A 26,610-nucleotide genomic window follows, 5' to 3' on the forward strand; every position below is an offset into this window, starting at 1 on the left:
TAGAATATTCGGGGGTATTTGTAGCCAGATGCTACATAAAAAGTACAGAAATACGTGTAAAAATGAGGTGGAAACCTTATATAAAAGACACGCATCAATAACGGCTTAACAAAGAACCGTTATCTTTTTGTGTTATACATACGGTCAAAGAATCAATACTGCAACTTTGAATCAGAAAAAGTAAAATTACAGGGCATGCATTAGTCAAATCACAAACACTAGAAAATCAAAGATAATTAAACAAATTTTTTTTAAAACGAATTCTGTCCAACTGTCATTGATATGTGAAATATGATAACGGCTTAACAAAGAACCGTTATCATTTTATGTTATACATATGGTCAAACACGCAATACTGCAACTTTGAACAGAAAAAGTAAAAATTACAAGGCATGCATTAGTCTGGTTAAGTAATTGGACCGTTGTGTTTTTACTAATTAGACAACGGTTTTCTGATAACCGTTGTAACCTAATATGTTTAACAAGGTAGAGTTAACCGATTCTTATTTAGCTTGTACCGTTTCCACTTTTCAATTCTTAACTTATTAAGTTTCCAATTCTTATCTTATTATTATATCGGTTCCGATTCTTACTATCTTACTATACCATTTCCAATACAACCCAAACTCATTATAAGTAGAATTATAATTTCACAATCTTAACTTGTACCGTTTGCACTTTCCAATTCTTAACTTGTTAAGTCCTGCATTAATTTTCCACATTGATTATGTCGTCAAGTTCATCAACTTATAGTGGTTCATATTATTCATCCGCTGATGATGATGATGAAGCATCATATGAACCTCTTGTAGGACCCCCAAGTAGATTTATGTATGTTAAACCCTTTACGTGTATCATTCACAATCTCCCGTATACAGAGGAAGGGTATGGAAAGGTTATACTCTCGTAGAGCCTTGCCTGGTTAATAGGTTTGATTCGGTTAGCCGGATTGAATTTGGTTCAAACTATCTACCCGGACAATGATGCGCATCACGGCTTCGGGCGGTGCGCCCTCATCGAGTTTGGCGGGGGTGAGGAGCGGGAATGCTTTCGTCAGGCTCGCAAACTTGAGCAGGCATTCTATAACAATGACTCTTCGAGACTCTGGTTTGATCACGATGATCAGAGGGTAGTCTCATACTTATGGGTTACGAATGAATCTGACCGTCTCCTACTACTTACGATTCTGCACCGCCAAGGTCGCATTGCCGAGCAGGGGACAGTGCCGTTGCAATGGGAAAAGGACTGTGTGGATTGGGCTGAAGGTGAAAGAGACATATATGGTGATATTGTCTCTGAATTCCAGAGGATGGGGTAACAAAAAACACACTCCCTCCATTCAACTCCACACTACACATTTGCTTTTTCATGTTTGTCAACGCTTGTTTTACGCGATTTTTTTTCTTTAGCTTGATATTTTAATGTACTCCTAAAAACCGAAGTAATTATAGTAAAAGTTTGATATTTTTCTGGTGATATTGTCTCTGAATTCCAGAGGATGGGGTAACAAAAAACGTAACAAAAAACATAAATAATTAAACTTTAATTCAAACCACCACCATAATCCAAATACAACTTACAATGCCAGATAATAATTAAAGACTTAATTATTAGAATCTAATGAAGTATTAGGATACTCATTATGAATTTTGGTATAGAGCAAGTCGTAGATTGGCCCTTCATTATCACCAGGAAGCGCAGGTGGAATGGCCTCTCTCTCCCATGACATAGGCACGGTGGCAAGAATGTGATGCTCCTGTAATGTTTCAGCAGATAATGATCAAGATAGGTCGCAACCCATAGATAAGGGCCTTGTTGTTTATCATCCGAATAGAATTCCTCTTTCCCCGCATCCCCTCCCCCCCCCCCTCCCCCCGCAAATCTCCTAATTTTCTTGCCTGACGAAAACTATCATGGCAGTTGGCTTCGTCAAACACGATAAAAGCAAAGCCTATAAAACCTTGCTTGTTTGTAGACACAAGGTACACTTTATTAAACACGGTGAAACCGGAGTTATGAAGCATTTGCGTCAACCACCCAAAATTAGGGTTTAAACCCTTTCCATTCACACCATAATGAACCGAGAGATTACGAGAATGCAAGTAAAAGGTTGTGCGTTACGAGAACGTGATTGTAGCTCCGATACACCAGCCATATTTTTTTAGAGAGATATTTAGAAATAAATTAGAGAGTAAATGTTTGATAATTTAGAATTTGACCTAAAACATTATGAAGACATTCATAGAATTATTTTGGTTAAATTGAATATTATTGGTCAAATTGAATATTTATTAAAGTTCAGTTTTGAATGCAGTAATCAAATTGAAAAATCTAATCAAATACTGACAACGGTTGAATTGAAAAACCGTTATCTCATAATAGACAATAATAATGGTTACAAAAAATCCGTAGCTATAACATAACAACGGGAAACAAAAATCGTTGCTGGTGTTAATTTAGTAACGGTTTTCAAAATGCCGATATCTTAAAATGGTAACCGTTTTCTAACAATCGTTGATAAGAGTGATTCTATAACGAGTTTTTGGAAACCGTTAAAAGTTTTTTACAACGGTTTGTTAATCAGCCGTTGTTAAATTATAATAACAACGGTTTTCGAGGGAAACCGTAATTCCTATTAGCGCGGTCTAGGTTTTCGTCAATATTTGGAAAATGGTAATCTAAGTGTCGTTATTAAATACACAAAACCATTGTGATACGCTCCTTATTGATTGCCAGATTTGGCGTAGTGAAATGGGTGGAGTGATAAGAGTTTTACGGATCTTCTAGCTTTGTTATGTGACATGTGTTTTGGTAAAAATTTACCGATTAGGTGTTAAGTCAATGGGTTGAAGTGATCGTCTATTGTTGTGAACGAACTAAGAAATCGCGATGCAAAATAAGTAAGAGACAGCAAGAGAAAGATTGACACAAGGTGTTTTTGGTGACGCGGAAAACCTGGTGTGGGAACAACCGCGGGGGGAGTCGGAATGCCACCAATATTTTCACTAAGATCGAGATGATTTTTAGCAAGTAAGAAAGTACAATAGAGTTTTCTAGTGGAAAACTGGAACGTATTTCAAGAAGAAAGAATTGTGAACTCCTTGCTGTATATCCCCCATTCTCCTTTGCTCCTTTCCTTTTATAATGTGGTCTTCCTAGGGTTTAATTCCTTCAGGCTCCTCCGGGTTAGCCTCCTACTTTTCAGGAGCCGTTACCTATTTTTTAGGGGATAGTTATGTGGATCTTTTTTCCTTTGACTTGGTCAAGAATGTATGTAGACATTCCCTTGCACTTTGATCTGGCTGTTCTTATCTTGCCAAGTCGCCGATCTTTTTGCCCTTATTTCCTCCAACGAAAATCTGCCATATGTCACACGGGAAAAATTTTAAATTTTAGCCCTAACAATTGCCCCCAAATTCCCGTGTAAGTTTGCTTGGGCGGGAATTTCTTTAATCTTCTAGAGCCGTCATTTAGGAAACTGATTAGACCCCTCACTTCCCTTACGCCTCTTAACTGTCATGCCCATTAACTTCATTCAACCGCCCACTCGCTTTTTACCTTCCCTAGGATTCTTTAATCTCCTCCTTCTTTAAAACTCTTTTAACCTTCCTCTTCCCTTCACTTTGGAGGCTCCATCAACATTCAACTCCCACATCTGCTCCCCTTTGTCTTCCTCCAGGGTGAGAATGTCCTTCTCGGCCTGCGTTTGGAGGGAGGGGCAAAAGTCGGAGACAAAGTCTGCTAGAGCCTGGGATTTGATCGCTGCTCGAGGTTCGAATTTCAGGTCGTAGCCACTTAGGTGCACGGACCATTTGGCCATTCTACCTGCTAACTCTGGTTTTCTCATTATAGCCTTAAGAGGATAGTTAGTTACCACAGAGATAGTATGTGACTCGAAATAAGGACGTAACTTATAGGAGGTTGTGACAAGTGCGAGTACGAGTTTTTCAAGTGAGGTGTACCTGGTCTCTGCAGGCAGCAGAGACTTACTAACGTAGTACACTGGATGTTGTACTCCTTCCTGTTCTCAAACTAGCACTACGCTGACAGCCACCTCAGTTACTGAGAGATACAAGGACAAGGGCTCTCCGGGTTCTGGCTTCGATAGGAGTGGTGGAGTGCTCAGATACCGTTTCAGCTCGGTGAGTGCTTTCTCATGCTTCTCAGTCCACTCAAACCTCTGGCTCTTCCTCAGGATGTCGTAAAATAACCTGCATCTGTCTGAGGACCTTGCTATGAACCTATTTAGAGCAGCCACTCGCCCTGTCAGGCGATGTACGTCCTTCGGCTTTTGAGGTGACTCTAGCTGGAGTATGGCCTTGATTTGATCAGTGCTGGCTGCTATCCCCCTCTTGGTAACCATGTATCCTAGGAACTTCCCGTTGGAGACTCCAAAGGTACATTTTGACGGATTCAGCTTCATTTTATACTTTTTCAGGGTGCTGAAGGTGTCAGCCAGATGTTCGACGTGCTGCGCAGCTTGCTTCGATTTTACCACCATATCATCGATGTATACCTCTATGGTGTGGCCTATTTGCTCTTTGAACATTGTGTTTACCAACCGTTGATAGGTAGAACCTACATTCTTTAGACCAAAAGGCATTACATTATAACAATAAATACCTCGCTCTGACCAGAATGCTGTTTTCTCCTGATCATCAGGATGCATCTTGATCTGGTTATAGCCACTCCAAGCATCTAGGAATGTGAGCATCTCGTGGCCTGCTGTGGCATCCACCATGGCATCTATGTGTGGTAGAGGGAATGGATCCTTTGGGCAAGCTTTAATAAGGTCTGTAAAATCAACACAAACCCTCCACTTGCCGTTCTTTTTTTGGAACCACCACCACATTAGATAACCACTCCGGGTACTTCACTTCCCTGATTTTTCCAGCAGCAAGCAAGTTTTCTGCCTCCTGGTTTATAACCTGGTGCCTCTCTGGAGCAAACTTCCTCCTCTTTTGCTGGACAGGTTTATAACTTGGATCCACGCTTAGCTTGTGTGTTATTATGCTAGGGTCTATCCCTATCATATCATTGTGGGACCAAGCAAAGTAATCCATATTAGTTTTTAATAATTGAACAAGTTCCTGACGGATATTACCTGTGCATTCTGATCCAATAAGTACGGTCCGTTCAGGTTGCAGCGCGTCCAGGCTGACTTCGTCTAACTCTGCCTGAGGTGGCTTGACATATTCCTCCTGGATGCGCTGGCTCTGTAATTGCTATGCCGGCGGTCGGGTTGTTGGTTTTAGGGCTATCTTGTAACAATTCTTAGCATCCTCCTAATCTCCACGTATCTCTTGTACTCCCCAGGGTGTTGGGAATTTCAAACATTAGTGGTAGGTTGAAGGTATTGCCTTCATTTCGTGGATCCAGGGCCTGCCAAGAATTACATTGTAAGTAGAGGGCCCATCGATAACCAAGTATCTTACCTGTTTGTTAACTCCTTTGGCGTAGGTTGGGATGACAATTTCTCCTAGAGAGTGCTTTGTTTCACCACTGAAACCGACCAAGGGTACTGCTTTCGTTGCCAAGTCCTTTTCCCTGAACCCCATGCCTTTGAGTGTTTCCAACATAATCAGGTTGACAGAGCTTCATGTGTCCACCAGGATATTTTTTACCTCGCAGTTTCCTATGGGGAGGGTGATGATCATAGCATCGTGGTGTTGTTCTGGAGTGGTTTGTGCATCTGTTTCATCAAAGGTGACTGCTGGGAGGTCCTGGCGACTGATTATGCAGGAGAATTCTGGCTTGTCTCCTTTGGTTTGTGTGGCATGTCTTTTGGCTGCCGAATAAGTCAGACCGCACAATTCCGAGCCTCCTGTAATAACATTCACAATTCTAGTGCACACAAGTGGAGGAGAGGGCAGAACCTGGTTAGTGGAATTAACTTTGGTGGAGCCTCCTGGCAAGAGGTGGTCTAAGTTTCCTCCATCATACTGGAATTTGACTTCCCTTCTCAAGGTGTAGCAGTCATCGATGCCATGGCCTATGTCATCGTGGTACTCGCACTTCTTGCTGGAATCTCTCTTATCATTAGGGCGCTCGTCGGTCCGCTTCCTGGGCCATCTGACTCCCCGTATTTCCTTTAGGGCCTTGAGCACTCCTGCAAGGTTAGTTGAGAATTTGTATTCACTTACTTTCGGAGGTGGCTCAGAGTTATTCTTTCCTCCTGAGCCCTCAGAGACTTTGTTCACAGGTTTTCTGTAAGGTTTAGCTCTTTCACTCTGCTTCTCTACAGGTGCCTTTCTGGATGTATGATCTGTGCCATAGGTGGCTCTTCTGGGCCCTGAGTCTTCCTCCAGCCGCATGACATCGATTGCCTTCGTTTGTACTTCCTCGAAGGTAGTGCATGGATACATGGTTAGGTCTTTATATAAGTCTGAGTCCTGGCGGAGCCCTTGGCGGAAAGCTTCTATAGCCGTGGCTATGTCACATCGGGGAATTGCCACCTTCTCTCTGTTGAACCTGTTCAGAAAATCTCGGGTAGTCTCCTCAGGTCCTTGTACAATTCGATACAAGTCGCTGGTTTGTTTTTCTGGTCTGCGGCGACTGGCGAACTGCTGGTGGAAGGCATTGACTAAGTCAGCGAAGCAGGTTATGCTCTTATTGGGCAGGCTGACGAACCATTGCAAGGCTGCTCCTGAAAAGGTGGATCCGAACCCTTTGCACATATAAGCTTCCTTCAAGGAGCCTGTCGCAGTGATCACCATCATCTTCTGCTTGTAGTGGTTGATATGATCAAGAGGATCTGTGGTCCCATCGTAGAGTGTCATGGCTGGTGGCACACATCCTTTGGGAACACCGACAAGGGCTATGTCGTCCACGAAAGGGGAGTCTCCGTAGCTATCACGTGTTGCCTTCTCTAGGGGTCGTGCTACGCCCGGAATCCTGTACATTAGGTCCCTTAACTCCTGGTACTGCTGCTCCAGTAAGCTGCTTGTTCCTGCAAGAGGGTTAGAGATAGGCGGACAAGAGCCAACAGGTGCACCTCCAAGCCAGGCTCCTCTTGGGAATTGACTGCATGGCTGACTTGCCAAAGGTGTTGCGTGGATGATAGTTCCTGGCCGCCATTATGGTGCCTGCTGAGAAGAGGCTCCTCCAGCCAGGTTCCGCCAGAGAAATGACCGCTTGCTAGGTTCATCATACTGGTGCTGGGTCCTGGATTCCATCCTGCCAACTGCTGGACATGTGTTCCTGCAAAAGATTGCAAGTTAGTCCCTGGTTGGCTGTTAGACAAAGTACTAACTGGAGTCGGCTGCAAGCTGAGTGGTCGATCAAAAGACAGGAACCCTAGTTTACTGGGCTCGATGGCTCCTCTGGGTGGTACTCCTTGAAGATCCAATTTGGTGACCAGTTCTGATAGAATCTGTTGGGATGATCCTGCAATGGTGGCTGAAGTTGGGACCTCAGAAGGTGGAGGCAACGCAGCTGACGTGGTCCTAGACCGGGTCAATGTTGTGATCTGGTCTCTGAGATCTTGATTGTCCTTCCTCAAGCTTTCGATGGCCCGGTGCAGGGTATCCATTCCTTCTAGTACCACTCGCATTGGATCTGGTGATGAGGCTCCTGGTTTTTTGGGAATTCCTCCTGATGCAGTCTCCTGAATCTGGATCCTGCTGGGGCTGCTTTCCCTGCTGGATCTCGTCACACTGGGTGCTGCTGATGCTTTAAGCACCTGCGGTGGCTTGAAAGGTGGCGGCATAGCCTTCGGAGATGCGCTGACAGGGGCCATCTGGCTGGCTGCTGGTGATGCGGTGATCGGTCCTGTGGTTGTCGGCAGAGGTCTTCTACCAGAAGATTGAGGGGATCCCCCCTGGGTGCTGGATGAACTTGAACTGGCTCCAGACATGGTGAAAAACGGATTGCTGAATTTTGACTTTATGGAAAATTGATCACTAGGGTCCCACGGTGGGCGCCAAATTATTTTGGTAAAAATTTACCGATTAGGTGTTAAGTCAATGGGTCGAAGTGATCGTCTATTGTTGTGAACGAACTAAGAAATCGCGATGCAAAATAAGTAAGAGACAGCAAGAGAAAGATTGACATAAGGAGTTTTTGGTGACGCGGAAAACCTGGTGTGGGAATAACCGCGGGAAGAGTCGGAATCCCATCAATATTTGCACTAAGATCGAGATGATTTTTAGCAAGTAAGAAAGTACAATAGAGTTTTCTAGTGGACAACTGGAACGTATTTCGAGACGAAAGAATTGTGAACTCCTTGATGTATATCCCCCATTCTCCTTTGCTCCTTTCCTTTTATAATGTGGTCTTCCTAGGGTTTAATTCCTTCAGGCACCTCCGGGTCAGCCTCCTACTTTTCAGGAGTCGTTACCTATTTTTTAGGGGATAGTTATGTGGATCTTTTTTCCTTTGACTTGGTCAAGAATGTATATAGACATTCCCTTGCACTTTGATCTGGCGGTTCTTATCTTGCCAAGTCGCCGATCTTTTTGCCCTTATTTCTTCCAACAAAAATAAAGCATGTGTCACACGGGAAAAATTGTAAATTTTAGCCCTAACAACATGCTTCCTGACGGTAATGTTCTTCCGAGTCGGACATATGAGGCTAAAAAAATGATTAGAGAACCCTGGGCATGGAATATGAGAAAATACATGCTTGTCCCAATGACTGCATATTGTACCGTAAAGATTATGAGAAACTATCATATTGTTCGTGCTGCTCTGTATGGCGTTATAAGACTAAGGAAGGGATTCCAGCTAAGGTGTTGTGGTATTTTCCAATAATACCAAGATTCATAAGGATTTATTTGAATGAAGAAGATGCAAGAATGTTAACTTGGCATAATAGTGGAAGGATTGAATTAAGATGGAAAGTTAAGACACCCAACAGATGGTCAACAGTGGAAAGAGTTTGATTCTAAATATCCTGACTTCGCCAAAGAAGCAAGGAACTTGCGTCTAGCGCTCTCCACGGATGGAATGAACCCTCATGGAAATATGAGTACCCAACACGGTACTTGGCCAGTTGTGTTGGCCATCTATAGTTTGCCCCCAAAGGTTTGCATGAAACGGAAGTATCTGATGTTGTCTTTGTTGATATCTGGCCCTCGATAACCTGGAAATGAAATAGATGTGTATTTAGAACCACTTCTAGATGATCTTAAGATTCTGTGGGAAAGAGGGATATCAGTGTTTGATGGTTATAAGAAGAAAAGTTTCAATCTGAGAGCTATGTTATTGTGTACAATAACTGACTTTCCGGCATACGGCGATCTTTATGGACATACTATACATGGGAAAGAGGCTTGCCCATTGTGTAGGGGGGATGTTAAATCAGAATATTTGAAGCATTCTCGCAAGCATGTGTACAGGGGAAATCGTCGATGGTTATGCCCTGGTCATCATTATCGTAAGTTTCACAAGGCGTTTAATGGGTGTCTTGAGCAACGTGGGAGTCCTCAGATTGTGGAGAATGCTCTCATAATGGGTGTCCTGAGCATCATTATCGTAAGCTTCACAAGGCGTATTGGTATTCCAAGATACCTAAAAGGTAAATAACCCTCTCTAAAACCCGATATCTGAAGTATCTCAGTCTTCAACTCATCTGCAACCCCATAGAATACTACCTCTGACTTTCTTGAGTTAACTTTCAATCCAGAAGTTGCTGAGAATGTGGAGAATGCTCTCGGAATGAACATAATGGATCTCACTTCCCCTTTACAGTATAGTAGCAAATCATCTGTAAAGAGAAGATGATTTAACTTGAGTCCCTTACATAAAGGATGGAACCTGAAATACCACTTCTGAGTTGCAAAATCCAACACTCTAGTAACGTATTCCATACAACTAGTGAACGGCAAAGGGGAAATTGGGTCCCCTTTCCTTAATCCCCTATTTCCTGGGAAGTATCCAAACATTGCCCCATTGAAATTAAAAAAAAAAAGAATTAGTAGTCACACAAGTCATTAGAAGCTTTCTAAAAGGATCGGGAAACTACAATGCTTTCAACATTTGATCAATGAATACCCGCTCTATTGAATCATAAGCCTTCTGCAAATCCAATTTAAACATGCACCTTGGGGATGCACACCCCCTATTGTAAAGCCTGACTAAATCCTGACAAATTAGCATATTTTCCAAAATGCTCCTCCCCTGAATGAAAGCCCCCTGATTTCTACTGATGATCTCAGGTAATATCAGTGAGAGCCTATTACACAAGATCTTGGAAATGGTTTTTTAAATCACATTACAATAGGCTATTGGTCGAAAATTTTGACACTGGTAGGCCCATAAATTTTATGAATTAATGTGATTGAAGTGGCATTAATTTGAGTAAGCAATTTACCAGTGTCAAAAAAATTCATTATAGCATCAGTCACCTCATCCTCTACAATCTCCCAAGCATCCTTATAAAATTGGCTAGTAAACCCATCTGGCCCGGAGGATTTATCTTTAAGTATACTAAATAGACATTGCTTAACTTCTTCAGCAGTCATTGCCCTATTCAGAATATCCCAATGCACCATAGAAAAACAAGCCTTCCTTCTCACCACACTAACATTAAGTTCATTAGTTGAATTTCTGGACCCCAACAGGGACTAATAATATTCAAGGAATGCATTCTGGATTTGGTCTCCATTTGTGCATAAATTTCCATTTTGATCCTCAATACTCATTACCTTATTCTGCATCACCCTCTTCTTAACTGAATTGTGAAAATAAGCTGAGTTGATGTCTCCTTACAGAGACCATTTCACCTTAGCTTTTTGGATTAAAAAACTATCTCTTGCACTCTGTAACCCCTTTAACTCTTGGGCCACCACATGCTCATGCTTCATTAGCTCCATATCCCCTGATTTATCCATTAATTCATTATTTATAGACTCTAATAACACACAAGTTATCTTGTAACTGTTCTCAATATCAGAAAAATATGTTTTATTCAGCTGCTTAAGAACATGCTTCAACTCCTTTAATTTCTTGACAACTTGGAACATTTTTGTACCTCTCCTTCTATAATGCCACACACTCTTTACACACTCTTTAAATAAATCAGATTGACCCCACATATTAAAGTACTTAAAGTTCCTTCTGTCAGTAATTCCCATCTTCCTGTCTGGAATAGTGCATGGACAGTGATCAAAAAGTCCTTCTGGGTGAAAATGAGCAGTGTAGTCACCAAACTCCTCCATCCACTCAAAGTTTCCCATAACCCTATCTAACCTGCTATATACCCTGTCTACTGGTTCTTGCTTATTAGACCATATAAACAGAACCCCAGTTGCCTGAATGTCTTCCATACAGCACAAGGAAACACAATCCTGGAATTGTTCCATCTCTATTTCAGTAGTGTTGCCACCTAGTCTTTCCATAGGATTCAAAACTGTGTTAAAATCCCTTGTCCAAAGCCAAGGTTCATTACAATGTGCAGCTTCATTTTTAAGGAACTCCCACAACTCCAGTCTCTAGCAACCCCATCAAAAGCATAGATCATTGTCATCAAGAATTCCTTTCCATCATCTCTAGATTGAACTCTAAAATGAATTTATTGAGCTCCATAAGATAAGAATTGAATAGTGAAACAATCAGGCTTCCATAAAATCCAAATCCTCCCTCCCGTATGCCAGCTACTATTAGTAGTCACACTTCACCCTTCACAGAGAGAAGTGTTCTTATTCAACAGAGAACCGGGTTTAGATAGGCCATAGAACGAGTTGAGGGCTCTCTCCCTTCTAGTTTTAGAGAGATAATTTTCTCTCTAAAGAAAAAAAAAAGAATAACAAATCAGAATGAAGATATTGGGGTTGAGTCTCCTATCTTGCTTGCTTCTTTCAATAGTATTTCCTTTATCTCTTATCTTAGCTATAATTTTCATTGTCTTCTTTCCTTTTTAGAAGATAGTGTAGATCTGTCTTCTTCATTAATTTTTTGTATGAATAGAGAAAATTTGCTTGAGTTATTTTTCTTTGATTTCTTAACCTTCTTTTAAGACTAGACTTTATTTGCTCTCCATTTTAACCTAGGAGAGCTATATTTAGTCACATGTCTTAGTTCTTAGAAGGTTGATTAAATCAGGATTTCTCATAGCAATTATTTGAATTAAATCTCAGAAATTAGTTAAAGAAAAATTTGTAGATTGTGTTGGAGTATATATAATTATGTGTATGTATTGTCAACAATGGTGATTGAGTTTGTCAACAATGGTGATTGAGTTTGAAGATTTGTGATTATAAGTAGACCTGGCAAAAGTATACCGAACCCGAAAAACCGATCGAAAATACCCGAATCGACACCTGACCGTACACCCGAAAGGTTTAACTGAACTTCACCCCGAAACCTGAATCGGCCTAAATTGATTTGAAATCGAACCGAATTTGTAATATCCGAAATAGACCCAAGATCGAATGAACCTGAACTGTTTTAACCTGAATTGTTTTAATCCGAACCGTTATATACCTGAACCGATTTCAACCCGTACATTGATGACAGAAACCCAACATTAAAACCCGAAATGACCCAAATGTACCTAGGCGTCACATTTAGAGTATCTTTTTGTAGATGAGTATCACCCCTTTGACGTCAATGAATTAATATTATATCGTAGTTATTGAAAAAAACATTATTTATTACTTTTTTTAAAAAAAAATTATTCGTATTATATATCCAATCTTTTGAATAAAGACTTAATCCCTTGACATCCGATCCGATTATGACCTGACTCGAATCTCATCTGTTCTGATATTGACCCGACTCGAACCTTATTTGCACCGATATTGACCCAACTCGAACTTGAACCAACCCGAAATATCTACAACCGATTAAAAGTGAAAACTGAATCCAACCTGAATTGAACCGAACTGAAATCGAAAAAAAAAAGATAAACCGAAATAACTCGATCCGAAAGAACCGGAACCGAAACTGATCCGATTGACCCGTTTGCCCCCTCTAATTATAAGTCCCCCTTATTGAAGTCCATTAGCAAGTTTTTTTTCCAGATCCGTTTTCTCTCTTCTTCCTCTGATGTTTTTTTAACAATGTTTCTTGTGATTTGTTTTTTTTCCTTTTCTCTCTTGATATGGTGTTTTCTTTTTCTTGTAGACGCTTTTAAGGCCCGACTTTCTTGAGAGTCATCATCTTCTTGTCCTCTTTTATTCTTCTTGGTAACTGAAAATGTTTGATTTTCTGTTACCTTTTTCATCCGAAAGGGTGTTATGGGGTAGTCTTTGATTAACCCAGTTTCCTTTCTGCAGCAGGAGCCACTAACCAGGTCACCTCACACCAACAGGCAAGCCAAGGCAACAATGCAAATGTCCTAGGAACCAGTCTAGCAGAGCCAAGTTTAGTGGTCAATAAGTATGTGTATCAGCCCAACCACGAGCTACCACCATGGCCAGCTGGTTGGCCACTGAATTAGGATCAAAAAAGTCCTAGGGGGCCAAGGATAAATCACAGTTCAAGTCCAAGAAATTCGAGCTGGACAGAGATGCAACAAATGACAAAAAACAAAAGTAATCTTTCCATTTCTGGCTAAACAATGAGGAAAAGGCTACAAAAGAACTTTTGGCTTGTCTCACCATTTACCAGATGCAACCTAGCCAATTTTAATGCCAAGGACCCAATCATTTCGTCCTCAAGTGACTACACACAACAGAAAAGCCAGCAATGCAGCAAAGGATCACAACATGTCATTGTCATCTGCATTTCTCTTTTGTTTTCACTCAGTTTACAATTAAGAGATTTTCAACCGTTGTAATATTGTATTTGGACTCTTGTCAGCATGTGAGGAAGGATCTTGACCCTTAGATGTAGTTTCCTTTCAAGTTTGTAACCTAAAAAGGCCTATATAAGGACCTTAACTCAGACTGTTGTAACACAGCAGATTTATGAATGAAACTTGAGAATTCTCTCAAATTTAAATCTCTTAATCTTGTGCTTAGCCTGTAGATTAGAGTCAGGCTTAATAATAACATGTGCTTAGACTGTGGTTGTTGATTAAGTACCTATTAGTAGAGTCTAAACATTCTTGTGTTGAGTCCGTGGCTTGTTTAACTTTGCTGTTTGCTTCAGTTGAGATTTCCTGTGTAAATCTGTGGAATTTCTCAGCTTAAGTCCCCCAAATTGTTAACTTATCTCCTTGTGAGTATTCTGTGGGTTATGAGTTGATAATTATATCCAAAGGTCCTTTCTTTCAGTCACCATTTCAGAACCACCTCATTTACGGTTTATTGTGTCTGTTAGTTAGTTTCAGTTGAGTTTTAAAAATACTTTGAGTCCCTTAAAAATCCTGAAATTTTGCTCAGAGTTAGATCTTATACCAAAGTTAGTTACTGCAAAGTTTCAATATTTTAGAAGGCCATTTGATAATTTTACCAAATAGCACAAGTTTATTGCATTACTGAGAAATTATCATGGTTTGCTGAGTTGTTTACTGTAATTGTCTAACCCATTGGTCATTACACTGCAATTTGGTTATCAGAACTTAGGTTATAACACAATCCCATCTTGTGTTAGTCCTGAGTGAGAGAAAGTGAGTTCATTAACCCTAACTACAACAAAAACACAAAAAACAACCTAATGAGTGAAGAGAGACTTGCTGGTATTGAGACAAGGATTGAGAATTTGGCAGGAAATGTGGATACTTTGCTCAATGCTGTCCATACTATCATGGAAAGATTTCCAAACCATGACCCAAGAAGGCAACCACCACCTTTTAGAGGAAGAGGAAGGGGGAGAGATATTGCAATGGGAGCAGGAAGGAGCCAGCCACAACATGATCCATATGAAGAAGCCATCTCTGAATCAGATGACTATAGATTGGAGGAAGGGATCTATGATGCCAGAGACAAAGATGTAAAGGTAGACATTCGTGATTTCCATGGTAGTTTAAATTCTGAGGATTTGTTAGACTGGCTTAGATCTGTTGAGAGAGTCTTTGAGTTTAAAAGTTATGATGACAGAAAAGCTTTTAAAGTTGCCATCTTAAAACTCAAGGGATATGCATCTCTTTGGTATGAAAGCATAAAACACCAAAGGATTAGAGATGGTAAGGAACCAATTAGATCTTGACTTAAGTTGAAAAAGAAATTAAAAGGGAAATTTATAGCCAAAGACTATACCCAAGACATTTTTATCAAACTAACTCAGTTAAGACAAGACCAACAATCTGTCGAGGCCTATCTTAGGAGCTTTGAACAGCTAACCCTGCAATGTGAGGTCACTGAAAAACCTGAGCAAAAGATTGCTAGGTTTGTTGAGGGTTTAGATCCTAAGATTGCTTTGAGGCTTAGAATGCAGCGAGTTTGGTCCTTTGATGAGGTAGTTAACCTGGCATTGAGGATTGAAAAGATGGGAAAGTTTAAGGTTACTGCATCCAAACCCATTACCAGACCTACTTTCAAACCTTTTTCTGGGGTTAGGATTGGAGAAAACCCAAGACCTGTAACCCAACCAACACCAGACAAAGGAAAGAGTCCTACGAATCCTAAAACTAACCCACCTGTGACTTATGGGAAGATTAAATGCTTCCAATGCCAAGGGTACGACCATTATAGGAAGGACTATCCTTCTAAGAGAGCCTTGACAGCAATGGAGGTAGAACAATGGGAGAGGGAAGGTTTGGTTCAATATGAGGAAGATGAGACCCTGATGTTGGAAGAAGGGGAGACTGAGGAGGAACCAGAACATGAGCAAGTTGTGGCCCACCCTGATACAGGTCACAGCTTGGTCTTATGGAGAGTTATGCATTCCCAACACACACCTTTGGAAGCTGATCAAAGGTCTCTGATATTCAGAACTAGATCCACAGTTCAGGGAAGGGTTTGTAACCTGATCATAGATGGGGGAAGCTGTACAAATGTGGCGTCCAATGCTATGGTTAACAAGCTCAACTTGACAACTCAGGAGCACCCAAATCCTTACAAGTTGAGATGGTTGAATAAAGGAGCATAAGTAAGGGTGGACAAGCAATGTTTGATTCCATTTTCTATTGGAAAGATATATAAAGATGAAGTCTTGTGTGACATTATTCCAAATGGATGCCTGTCACTTAATCTTTGGAAGGCCATGGGATTATGACAGGTACTACTCACCATGGGAAGGATAACATCTATAGTTTCAGACATGAAGGCAAGAAGGTCACCTTGATCCCATTGCCACCTAACCAGAGGAACTATGGAAGTCCAAGTATACCAGAGGAGGTCAATGGTGTGCTATTTCTTTCTGAGGCACCCATGATCAAAGAAATGAAGCAAGACCAGCCTATCTGGGTGTTATTATCTAAAGAAGTGAGCAAGGAAGGGAACCCTGAAATGTCTGCTGAAGTCAAGCCATTAATTCAGAGGTATTAGGAGGTGTTTCCAAGGGAGCTGCCTAGTGGGTTGCCACCATTGAGAGGCATTGAGCACCACATAGACCTTGTTCTAGGCTCAATGCTTCCTAATAGGCCAGCTTATAGGTGTGATCCAGCTGCTACCAAAGAATTATAGAGTCAAATTGAGGATCTTATGAGCAAAAGATTTGTCAGGGAATCTCTCAGTCCTTGTGCAGTCCCTGCTCTACTTGTTCTAAAGAAGGATGGGACATGGAGAATGTGTACTGGCAGCAGGGCCATCAACAACATTATTGTCAAGTACAGGTTCCTAATCCCAAGGTTGGATGACATGTTAGATGAGCTTAGTGGTGCCATGATCTTTTCGAAGATTGATCTCAGGCAAGGGTACCACTAAGTAAGGATAAGAGAGGGAGATGAGTGGAAAACTGCTTTCAAAACTAAACATGGACTGTATGAATGGCTTGTGATGTCATTTGGTCTTTCTAATGCACCAAACACCTTTATGAGATTGATGACTGAGGTGCTAATGCCATGTTTAGGAAAGTTTGTAGTGGTTTACTTTGATGACATCCTGATTTACAACAACAGTAGAAGTGAACACCTGAAACACCTTGAAGCTGTATTCAGGATCCTCAGAGAACAAAAGTTGTTTGGCAAGCTGGAGAAGTGCACTTTTATGGTTGAAGAAGTGGCATTTCTGGGGTATATTGTTTCTGGGTGGGGCATTACAGTTGATCAGGAAAAAAATGCAGTTATTCAATCATGGCCAACTCCTGAAACAATTACTGAGGTGAGGGGGTTCCATGGATTGGCTTCATTTTATAGAAGATTTATCAAGAACTTCAGCTCAGTTGTTGCTCCAATCACTGAGTGTATGAAGAAGAGAGAATTCCATTGAACTGAGAGTGCTCAGCAGTCCTTTGAGAAGATTAAAAAGTTGATGTGTGAAACTCCTATCCTGAAATTACCAAACTTTGATCAACTCTTTGAAGTGGAGTGTGATTCCAGTGGTGTGGGCATTGATGTAATCCTGATCCAAGCTCAGAAACCTGTAGCTTATTTCAGTGAGAAATTGAACGGAATTAAATTGAAATATTCTATCTATGATAAAGAATTTTATGCAATTATCAGGGCAGTCATGCATTGGAGTCATTATTTGAAACCAAAACCATTTGTGTTGCATTCTGACCATGAAGCTTTGAAGTACATAAATGACCAACACAAATTGAGTCACAGGCATGCCAAGTGGGTGGAATATTTGCAATCATTTACATTTCCGACAAGTATAAGGAAGGGAAACAAAATGTAGTGGCAGATGCTCTATCAAGGAGGCACTGCTTGCTGTCAACTATGGAGAACAAGGTTCTTGGCTTTGAATTCATAAAAGAAATTTACAAGGAGGACCCTGACTTCTCTGAAGAGTGGATCACACAAGTTGAGGGGCATAGAGTTCCAAGGAGCAAGTATCTGCTACAAAATGGGTTTTTATTCCAAGGCAACAGGCTCTGTGTGCCAAGGGGTTCTTACAGGGATCTCCTGATCAGGGAAGTCCACTCAGGAGGCTTAAGGGGACATTTTGGTGTTCAAAAGACACTGGATATATTGCAGGAACAATTCTATTGGCCAAAGATGATGGGAGATGTCTAAATTATTCTCAGGAGATGTTCAGCATGTCAAGTGGCTAAGAGCTCTTTCCAAACTGGTCCATATACTCCACTGCCAGTACCAAACAAGCTATGGGAAGATGTGAGCATAGATTTTATTGTTGCATTACCAAGGACATAGAGGGGGAAGGATTCAATCATGGTTGTTGTAGACAGGTTCACTAAAATGGCCCATTTCATAGCTTGCAAGAAAACGGAAGATGCTGCAAGTGTTGCTGAGCTATATTTAAATAAATTGTGAGGCTTCATGGAGTTCCAAAAACAATTGTTTCAGATAGAGATACAAAATTCATGAGCTACTTTTGGAAAACTCTATGGAAGCTGCTCAAAACTAGGCTGTTGTTCAGTACATCTCACCACCCTCAAACAAATGGCCAAAATGAGGTCACTAACAAGACAATGGATAGGATTCTAAGGTGTCTTGTCAACAAGAGTCTGAAAGAGTGGGACATCAAGTTAGCAGCAGCAGAATTTGCCTTCAATAGATCACCATCAACTGGTACTAGTCACAGTCCTTTTGAGGTTGTCTATGAGATTAATCCTCTCATGCTTATAGACTTGTCCTCTGTGCCAAGAAATGAAGTGAACTTTGATGCTAAGGCCAGGGCAGAACAATTACTGAAGCTCCATGAAACTGTGAAAAAAGAAATTGAGAAAGCCAATAAGAAATACATTAAACAGTCCAAGGTGCCTCAGAAGAAGAAAGAATTTGTTCCAGGGGATTTGGTCTTGGTTCACTTAAGAAAAGAGAGGTTTCCAACAAGAAGGAAGAACAAATTAATTATGACACCCCCATACATTGTAATACTACGGTTTTATGAGTTTGTGGGTACTCGATCGAGTGGGGCTTACTCTGTCGAGTAAATATGTTTGGTATATGAAACAGTAGTCTTCCTGTAGAGTACTCGATCGAGTAGCCTTAGCACTTGATCGAGTAGGGTGGCACTCGATCGAGTACGTGTCTTACTCGATCGAGTAAGTCGGTTATCAGGTGTTATTTGACGGGTTTTGTTAATAAGGCGGATTAATATATAATAATTTTCGTCATCTTCTTTAAAAACTTTTACAAAACCTAATTCACTGATTAAGAGAGATTTCAAGTTACGTTGCTTTGTTCTTCCGCTTTTTTGACAAATCCCGGAGCTAGAGGAGTCGGTTTCCTTTGTTCTTTATATCATTGTGATCCTTACGTCAAGGGTAAGTTCTACGTACCATTTTTATAGAATTTAGTTGATGTTGGCTAATTTGGGGATTTGGGGGTTTTTATGTTTTATATGGTTAAGGTAGTAATTGTATGAATATATGTATAGGAGGAGGATTCGTAGCGGAGAGATTTTGAGACAGCTGCTAGATCTTCTGATTTGTGATTGCATTCCAGGTAGGGTTTCCCTACTCAGTATTAATTACATGTTGTGATTGATGGTTTCTTTGTGATTGTTGTTAAAGTATATTGTTGGTGGTTGTGACGGTTGTTGTTCATTATCGTTAATTGTTGTTGTTGTTGTTGTTGTTGTTGTTGTTGTTGTTGTTGTTGTTGTTGTTGTTGTTGTTGTTGTTGTTGTTGTTGTTGTTGTTGTTGTTATTGTTGTTGTTGTTGTTTTTGTTGTTGTTGTTGTTGTTGTTGTTGTTGTTGTTGTTGTTGTTGTTGTTGTTGTTGTTGTTGTTGTTGTTGTTGTTGTTGTTGTTGTTGTTGTTGTTGTTGTTGTTGTTGTTGTTGTTGTATCTGTCTGTGATCTTCGGGATGCGTCCCTGGCTGAGTGGAGTCACTTGCGGGAGTGGCTTCACGCCCTTGATTCGCCTTCTGTGGAACCCGCCACAGAAGGGATGTTCACGTTAATGAACATGGGTTTATCACTCGATGGAGATGAGCAGGGCTTAGGTGGGAACGGCTGCGGTTCCCCACTGGTAGTGTGAAGTATCTGTTGCGATGGGTACTCCGGCAGGACTACATACTTTAGTGTGTAGTCAGTTATGTGAAGATTGATTATGGAGTTTCAGGTTTGATGTGACGATTGAGCTGTTTGGCATTTTCTTTGATTGTGATTTGTATCGTGTAATTAGTACTGACCCCGTTGTTTGTTTTGTAAAACTGTGGTGATCCATTCGGGGATGATGAGCAGTTATTGAGTAGGTTTGATATGATTCTTTTGGGCTAACTGGGATGAGTCATCACTAGGAATTAGAAGAGTCTTCTGCTGTGTCAGACGATGTCCTTGTAGTCGTTCAGTTTTGGCTAGTAGACATTTGGTTTTGGAATTGTATTTGATTTATCAGTTTTGGCTTTGAACATGTAATCACTTAAATTATATTTACTTTTAAAGTACGTTTCTTTATTGTCTTATAATATTCATTGCCTCGGGTAACCGAGATGGTGATGTTCCTATACCTGAGTAGTCCTGGTAAGGCACTTGGAGTGTGGGGGTGTCACAAAGTGGTATCATAGAGACGATCCTGAAACCTGTAACCAATGAATCTAATGAACATAGGGAGTCAAATTAAAATGAACTCGGGGTAGAAGTTGTAGGAGCTAATGCAAAGGCTTGGGAGACGTCCTAAAGTCGCGAACTCACCCTGCAATTTTGAACCGGTCACATGGGGTACGTGTCGGGATCGTATGTGTTGTCTTCTGATTTGTGGTATCTATATAGTAACATGTGGTGTGAATTGATGGATGTATGAATGTGGAGGATTAGAGGTATTGAATAGAGGTGACTGATATGTGATTTATATGTTGGCATGGATGAAGGCATGTTGTTTGTTTATAATGTGGCATATTAGTGATATGAAGTAAATCGTTTTGTTGAGTATATAAAGAGTTGCGTATATATGCATGTATAGTTGTTGTTGTCATGTTGAAAGTATAGAAGTTGTATATAATGTTGGGAAAGTAAGATGAGCATGTGGGTAGTTATACGAGTCTGCATGACTCGATCGAGTGGGGGCACTCGATCGAGTAGGGGAGGTGCTCGATCGAGTGGGTCTGACTCGATCGAGTAGGGAGTTTAGTGTTTTTCTGGGCAGAAACGTGTTTTTGGGTACTCGATCGAGTACGTAGGGGCACTCGATCGAGTAGGGTCTGCTCGATCGAGTGGCTTGTCAACTCGGTCGAGTGTGTTTTTGAGCTGAGGTCTGATCAGGTTCTGGAGTCGAGGCACTCGATCGAGTAGGTTGGGCACTCGGTTGAGTGGCCTCAACTCGATCGAGTGGGTTTTGGTACTCGATCGAGTGGGTTCTGTACAGGTCGTATGCGTGTTTTGGGTTATAGTATGCGTGTTTATGTCTACCTTTTCTTATATAGTTACAAGATGCCGCCAAAGAAAACCGCTTTGTATGCTAGAGCTGAGAGCATGAACATTGATGATATAGTAAAGATGTTGGAGCACCAAGATGTTCTTACGGAAGCATTGAAGAGAGTGGGAAAGGATAAGGAGGTTGATCACTCCAAGATCATCATCCATATAGCGAGGTTCAACTCGAAAGAGTATAAGGGAACTAGGGAGCCAATTCTTCTGGATAATTGGCACAGGGAGATGGAGAATATCCTGGAGTTGGTGCACTGCCCGGATGAGCTGAAAGTGGAATAAGCTGCGTTCTACTTGAGGGAAGCAGCAGGTGAGTGGTGGGATAAGGTCAAGGTGAGTGATAGGGAGATGTATATGAAGCAGGGACTACCTGCAATACCTTGAGATGAGTTTAGGAGAGCCATGAGACGTGAGTTTGTGCCGAAACATGTGAGGAGTAAGCTGAGGGAGGAGTTCGATGAGTTTAAGATGGCATCTGATATGACGATGGCTGAGTACTACCGTAAGTTTAATGAGAAGTCCAGATACACTGAGGATATGGGGCTGAGTGAGGAGAACCTAGCTTTGAGGTTTGAGAAAGGGTTGACCCCCAAGATTATTCAGAAGCTACCGGTGGGAGTCCTTACAGATGTTAAGGAAGTCTATGAGAGAGCTGGGAGGGCTGAGAGGTTGGTATAGATGACCAGGGAGAGGGGTGCTGAGAAGAGGAAGGCTGAGAGCGAGGGTGATGGTCAATTCAACTATAAAAAGGGTAACCACACTCAGGCGAGAGCATATTCATCTGGCTCGGGGTTTAGTGTTGGGGCTTCATATGGGGCGTGGCCGTGGGAGTGGTAGTAGTAGCTGGGGGATGACCTATTTTAACTGTGGCGGTGTAGGCCACAAGAGACATGAGTGCACCAGTGCGTTGAGTGGGGGTTTCCAGAGGCCGTTACAGGGGAGCTTTTCACAGGGTCCTGCGAGTAACAGACTGGCTGGGTCATGGAACAACAGGGGAGGTCAGAACAACAACGGCGGGGGTAACCGCAATTGCGGTAATTCTTATCAGAAACCAGCTACGAACACCAACAACAACCAGGGGTCGGGTGCTAAGCCGACTAACTCAGCTAGTACTGTCCAGGGAGGTGGGCAGAAGACCAGTGGCAAGCTGTTTATGATGGAAAAAAAAGCAGCTGAGGACGACGCTCATGTTATCACTAGTACTTTTCTTGTTAATGGTGTTTATACCTTTGTTTTGTTTGATTCGGAGGCGTCACAGTCGTTTGTATCTTCGGGTCATGTTAAAAGGTTGGGTTTGAGAGAGTATGAGTCTGTAAGAGAGGAAGTTTTTATACCTTCGGGTGAGTCTGTATCGTGTGGAGGGTTGTATAGAGGTGTATCCTTGATAGTTGGGCAAGTTGATCTACCTGTACACTTGCTAGAGTTTCCTTTAGACGGTTTTTAGATGATAGTCGGGATGGATTGGTTGGGAAAGTACAAAGCTAAGATAGCTTGTCATCAAAAGAAAGTTTCTCTGAGAGGTCCTAAGGGGATTAGTGTGTCTTATCGTGGGTTTGTTGTCAAACCCAAAGTTAAGTTGATTGCAGCTGTGACCTTGAAGTCCTATATGAGGAAGGGGTGCCCGTTGATCTTGTGCCATGTGAGGAATCACAGAGTGGAGAGTCCAACAGTTGAGCAGATACCAGTTGTGGGAGAGTTTCCAGATGTCTTTCCAGAGGAGATTCCGGGGTTGCCACCAAAGAGGGAGATAGATTTCAGTGTTGAGCTGAAACCGGGGACGGGGCCAATCTCTAAGGCACCATACCGTATGGGTCCAAGGAGTTGGACGAGCTAAGGAAACAGTTAGAAAATATGATTGAGAGCGGATACATTAGAACTAGTGTATCACCGTGGGGAGCACCGGTTCTGTTTGTGAAAAAGAAAGATGTGAGCCTGAGGTTGTGCATAGATTACAGGGAGCTGAACAGAGTGACGGTGAAGAACAAGTATCCTTTTCCAAGGATAGATGATTTGTTTGATCAGTTGAATGGTGCAGTAGTCTTTTCTAAGATTGATTTGAGGTCGGGGTACCATCAGGTGAAGATTAGAGAGGAAGACATACCAAAGACAGCTTTTACGTCGAGGTATGGCCATTATGAGTATGTGGTGATGCCGTTTGGGTTATCTAATGCACCAGCTGTGTTTATGGATTTGATGAACCGAGTTTTCAGCCAGTTCTTGGACAAGTTTGTGGTGGTTTTCATATATGACATCTTAGTCTTTTCTAAGACTAAGGAGGAGCATGAGGAGCATTTGAGGATTGTGTTGCAGACCTTGAGGGAACATGAGTTGTATGCAAAGTTATCCAAGTGTGAGTTCTGGTTGGACAAAGTTGCTTTTCTGGGACATGTGATTTCAAAGGAAGGGGTAGCTGTGGATCCTGGAAAGATTGAGGCAGTTACCAAGTGGGAAGCACCAAAGAATGTAGCTGAGATCAGGAGTTTCTTGGGTTTAGCTGGGTATTACCGACGGTTCGTGAAATATTTCTCCAAGATTGCTAGACCTGTGACAGCTTTGATGAGGAAAGAGAACAGGTTTCGTTGGGATGAGAGTTGTGAGACGGCGTTCCAAACATTAAAGGAGCGTTTGACCACAACTCCAATCTTAGCATTGCCTGAAGGGAGTGAGAACTTTGAGGTGTATACGGATGCCTCAAAGAATGGGTTGGGTTGTGTGTTGATGCAGAATGGGAAAGTGATTGCCTATGCTTCTAGGCAATTGAAGCCTTTTGAGGAGAATTATCCTACACATGATCTGGAGTTGGGTGCAGTTGTGTTTGCTCTTAAGATTTGGAGACATTACCTATATGAGGCGACCTTTAAGGTATTTTCAGATCACAAGAGTCTCAAGTACATCTTCACTCAAAAGGAGTTGAACATGAGACATAGGAGGTGGATGGAGTTGATTGGTGATTATGACATAGATATTATCTACCATGAAGGGAAAGCCAATGTGGTTGCGGATGCTTTGAGCAGGAAGAGTGTGCATTCTTTGTGCACAGCTATATCTTTGATGAGGTTGAGAGATGAGGTTGGGAAGTTCGGGATACATATGATCCAGAAAGGGGATGCCATGGGAGATTTGACAGTGCAGCCTGATATTTATGATGATATTCGCGGTAAACAGGTGTTGGATCCCAAGATTGTGGAGTGGAGAGTTGGGGTAGAGAAAGGGACAGTGTCTAGATTCTCTATTCATACAGATGGTAGTCTGAGGTTTGATGAGAGGTGGTGTGTCCCTAATGATGAGAAGCTGAAAAAGATGATCATGACAGAGACTCATTGCACACCATACTCGGTACATCCAGGTGGTAACAAGCTATACAAGGATTTGAAGAAGACTTTCTGATGGCCTGGGATGAAGAAAGAAACAGCTGAGTTTGTGGCCCGTTGTTTGACATGTCAGAGAGTAAAGGGGGAGCAGCGACGGCCACAAGGTAAGATTCAGTCTCTTGAGGTACCTGAGTGGAAGTGGGACTCCATTTCTATGGATTTTAACGTGGGTTTACCAAAGAGTCAACAGGTAACAACATAATATGGGTTATAGTGGATCGACTGACCAAGTCAGCTCATTTTGTGCCAATGAAAGATACGTGGACTAAGGCACAGTTAGCTATGGCTTATCGGAAGAATGTGTTGAGATTGCATGGGGTGCCTAAAGATATAGTGTCTGACAGAGATTCGAGATTTATCTCACGGTTTTAAAAAGAGTTGCAGGAGTCTTTGGGAACTACATTGAAGATGAGTACAGCATTTCATCCTGCGACAGATGGTCAGACAGAGAGGACAATCAAGACTCTAGAGGATATGTTGCGAGCTTGTGTTATGGATTTTGGTGGTAGCTGGGAGCAGAGGTTGGATTTGATTGAGTTTTTCTACAACAACAGCAATCACACCAGTATTGGCATGGCGCCATTTGAGGCTTTATATGGGAGGAGATGTAGAAGTCCGATTTGTTGGGACGACAGTGCTGAGGCAGTGGTTCTAGGACCAGAGATGGTACATGAGATGGTAGAGCAGATTAAGCTGATCAGAGAGAGGATGAGAGCGGCCCAGGATCTACAGAAGAGTTATGCAGATCTACATCGACGGGATATAGAGTTTTAGGTTGGGGACAAGGTTCTTTTGAAAGTGTCCCCTATACGTGGGGTCGTGAGATTTGGTAAGAAAGGGAAGTTGAGTCAGAAGTTCAAAGGACCATATGAGATCTTAGACCGTGTTTGAGAGGTTTCTTATCGGTTAGCTTTACCGTCTGCTTTGGATAGGGTACATAATGTGTTTCATTTGTCTCAGCTGCGGAAGTATGTTAGTGATCCGTCACATGTGTTAGAGGTAGAGAACATAGAGCTAGATGAGTCCTTGTCTTATCTTGAGGTGCCTAAACAGATCCTTGACCGGAAGGTTAGGAAAACTAGACATGGTGAGACAGTGTTGCTTAAGGTTCTTTGGTCTAATCATGAGGTTGAGGAGGCTACATGGGAGGCGGAAGAGGCCAAGAGAGAGCGCTACCCGTCTCTTTTTTATCAGGTATGTATGGTTACGGGGACGTAACCTTGTTTCTTTTAGGCGGGTAGGAGATGGTCGCGAAGAGTTTTACATGTTTTTATGTTGGTTTTGATATAGTTATTAGTTGTTTTGAGTCAGGTTAAGTGTGGTTTGGTAAGTATGTTTTGGAGTTTTATGTTGAGTTTTGTTTTTGTTGTTGTGTCGGGAGAGTGTTAGTGTGTTTTGTTCTGTTGTGGTTTGAACTTCGGGGACGAAGTTCCTTGTAAGGAGGGAAGACTGTAATACTACGGTTTTATGAGTCTGTGGGTACTCTATCGAGTGGGGCTTACTCTGTCGAGTAAATATGTTTGGTATACGAAACAGTAGTCTGCATGTAGGGTACTCGATTGAGTAGCCTTGGCACTTGATCGAGTACGTGTCTTACTCGATCGAGTAAGTTGGTTATCGGGTGTTATTTGACGGGTTTTGTTAATAAGGCGGATTAATATATAATAACTTTCGTCATCTTCTTTAAACACTTTTACAAAACCTAATTCACTGATTAAGAGAGATTTCAAGTTACGTTGCTTTGTTCTTCCGCTTTTTTAACAAATCCCGGAGCTAGAGGAGTCGGTTTCCTTTGTTCTTTATATCATTGTGATCCTTGCATCAAGGGTAAGTTCTACGTACCATTTTTATAGCATTTAGTTGATGTTGGTTAAACCCTAATTTGGGGATTTAGGGGTTTTTATGTTTTATATGGTTAAGGTAGTAATTGTATGAATATATGTATAGGAGGAGGATTCGTAGAGGAGAGATTTTGA

At 41.7% G+C, this 26,610-nt stretch overlaps 2 protein-coding genes across 2 annotated transcripts; both read right to left on the bottom strand.

Annotated features, from left to right (window-relative positions):
- Positions 1–5,597: 5,597 nt before the first annotated feature.
- Positions 5,598–6,902, bottom strand: LOC141649712 (uncharacterized). The gene has a single exon (XM_074458395.1). The coding sequence runs from the start codon at positions 6,900–6,902 to the stop codon at positions 5,598–5,600; it is 1,305 nt and encodes a 434-aa protein (XP_074314496.1).
- A 2,523-nt stretch (positions 6,903–9,425) lies between these two features.
- LOC141649713 (uncharacterized) lies at positions 9,426–12,447 on the bottom strand. Its single transcript, XM_074458396.1, has 4 exons — positions 12,424–12,447; positions 10,711–11,432; positions 10,313–10,467; positions 9,426–9,865 (listed from the first exon to the last, which is right to left on the bottom strand). The coding sequence occupies exons 1-4, from the start codon at positions 12,445–12,447 to the stop codon at positions 9,426–9,428; spliced, it is 1,341 nt and encodes a 446-aa protein (XP_074314497.1).
- Between the last annotated feature and the right edge of the window lie 14,163 nt (positions 12,448–26,610).

The sequence above is a fragment of the Silene latifolia genome, chromosome 3, assembly GCF_048544455.1.
Source record: "Silene latifolia isolate original U9 population chromosome 3, ASM4854445v1, whole genome shotgun sequence".
Classification (NCBI taxonomy): Eukaryota; Viridiplantae; Streptophyta; class Magnoliopsida; order Caryophyllales; family Caryophyllaceae; genus Silene; species Silene latifolia.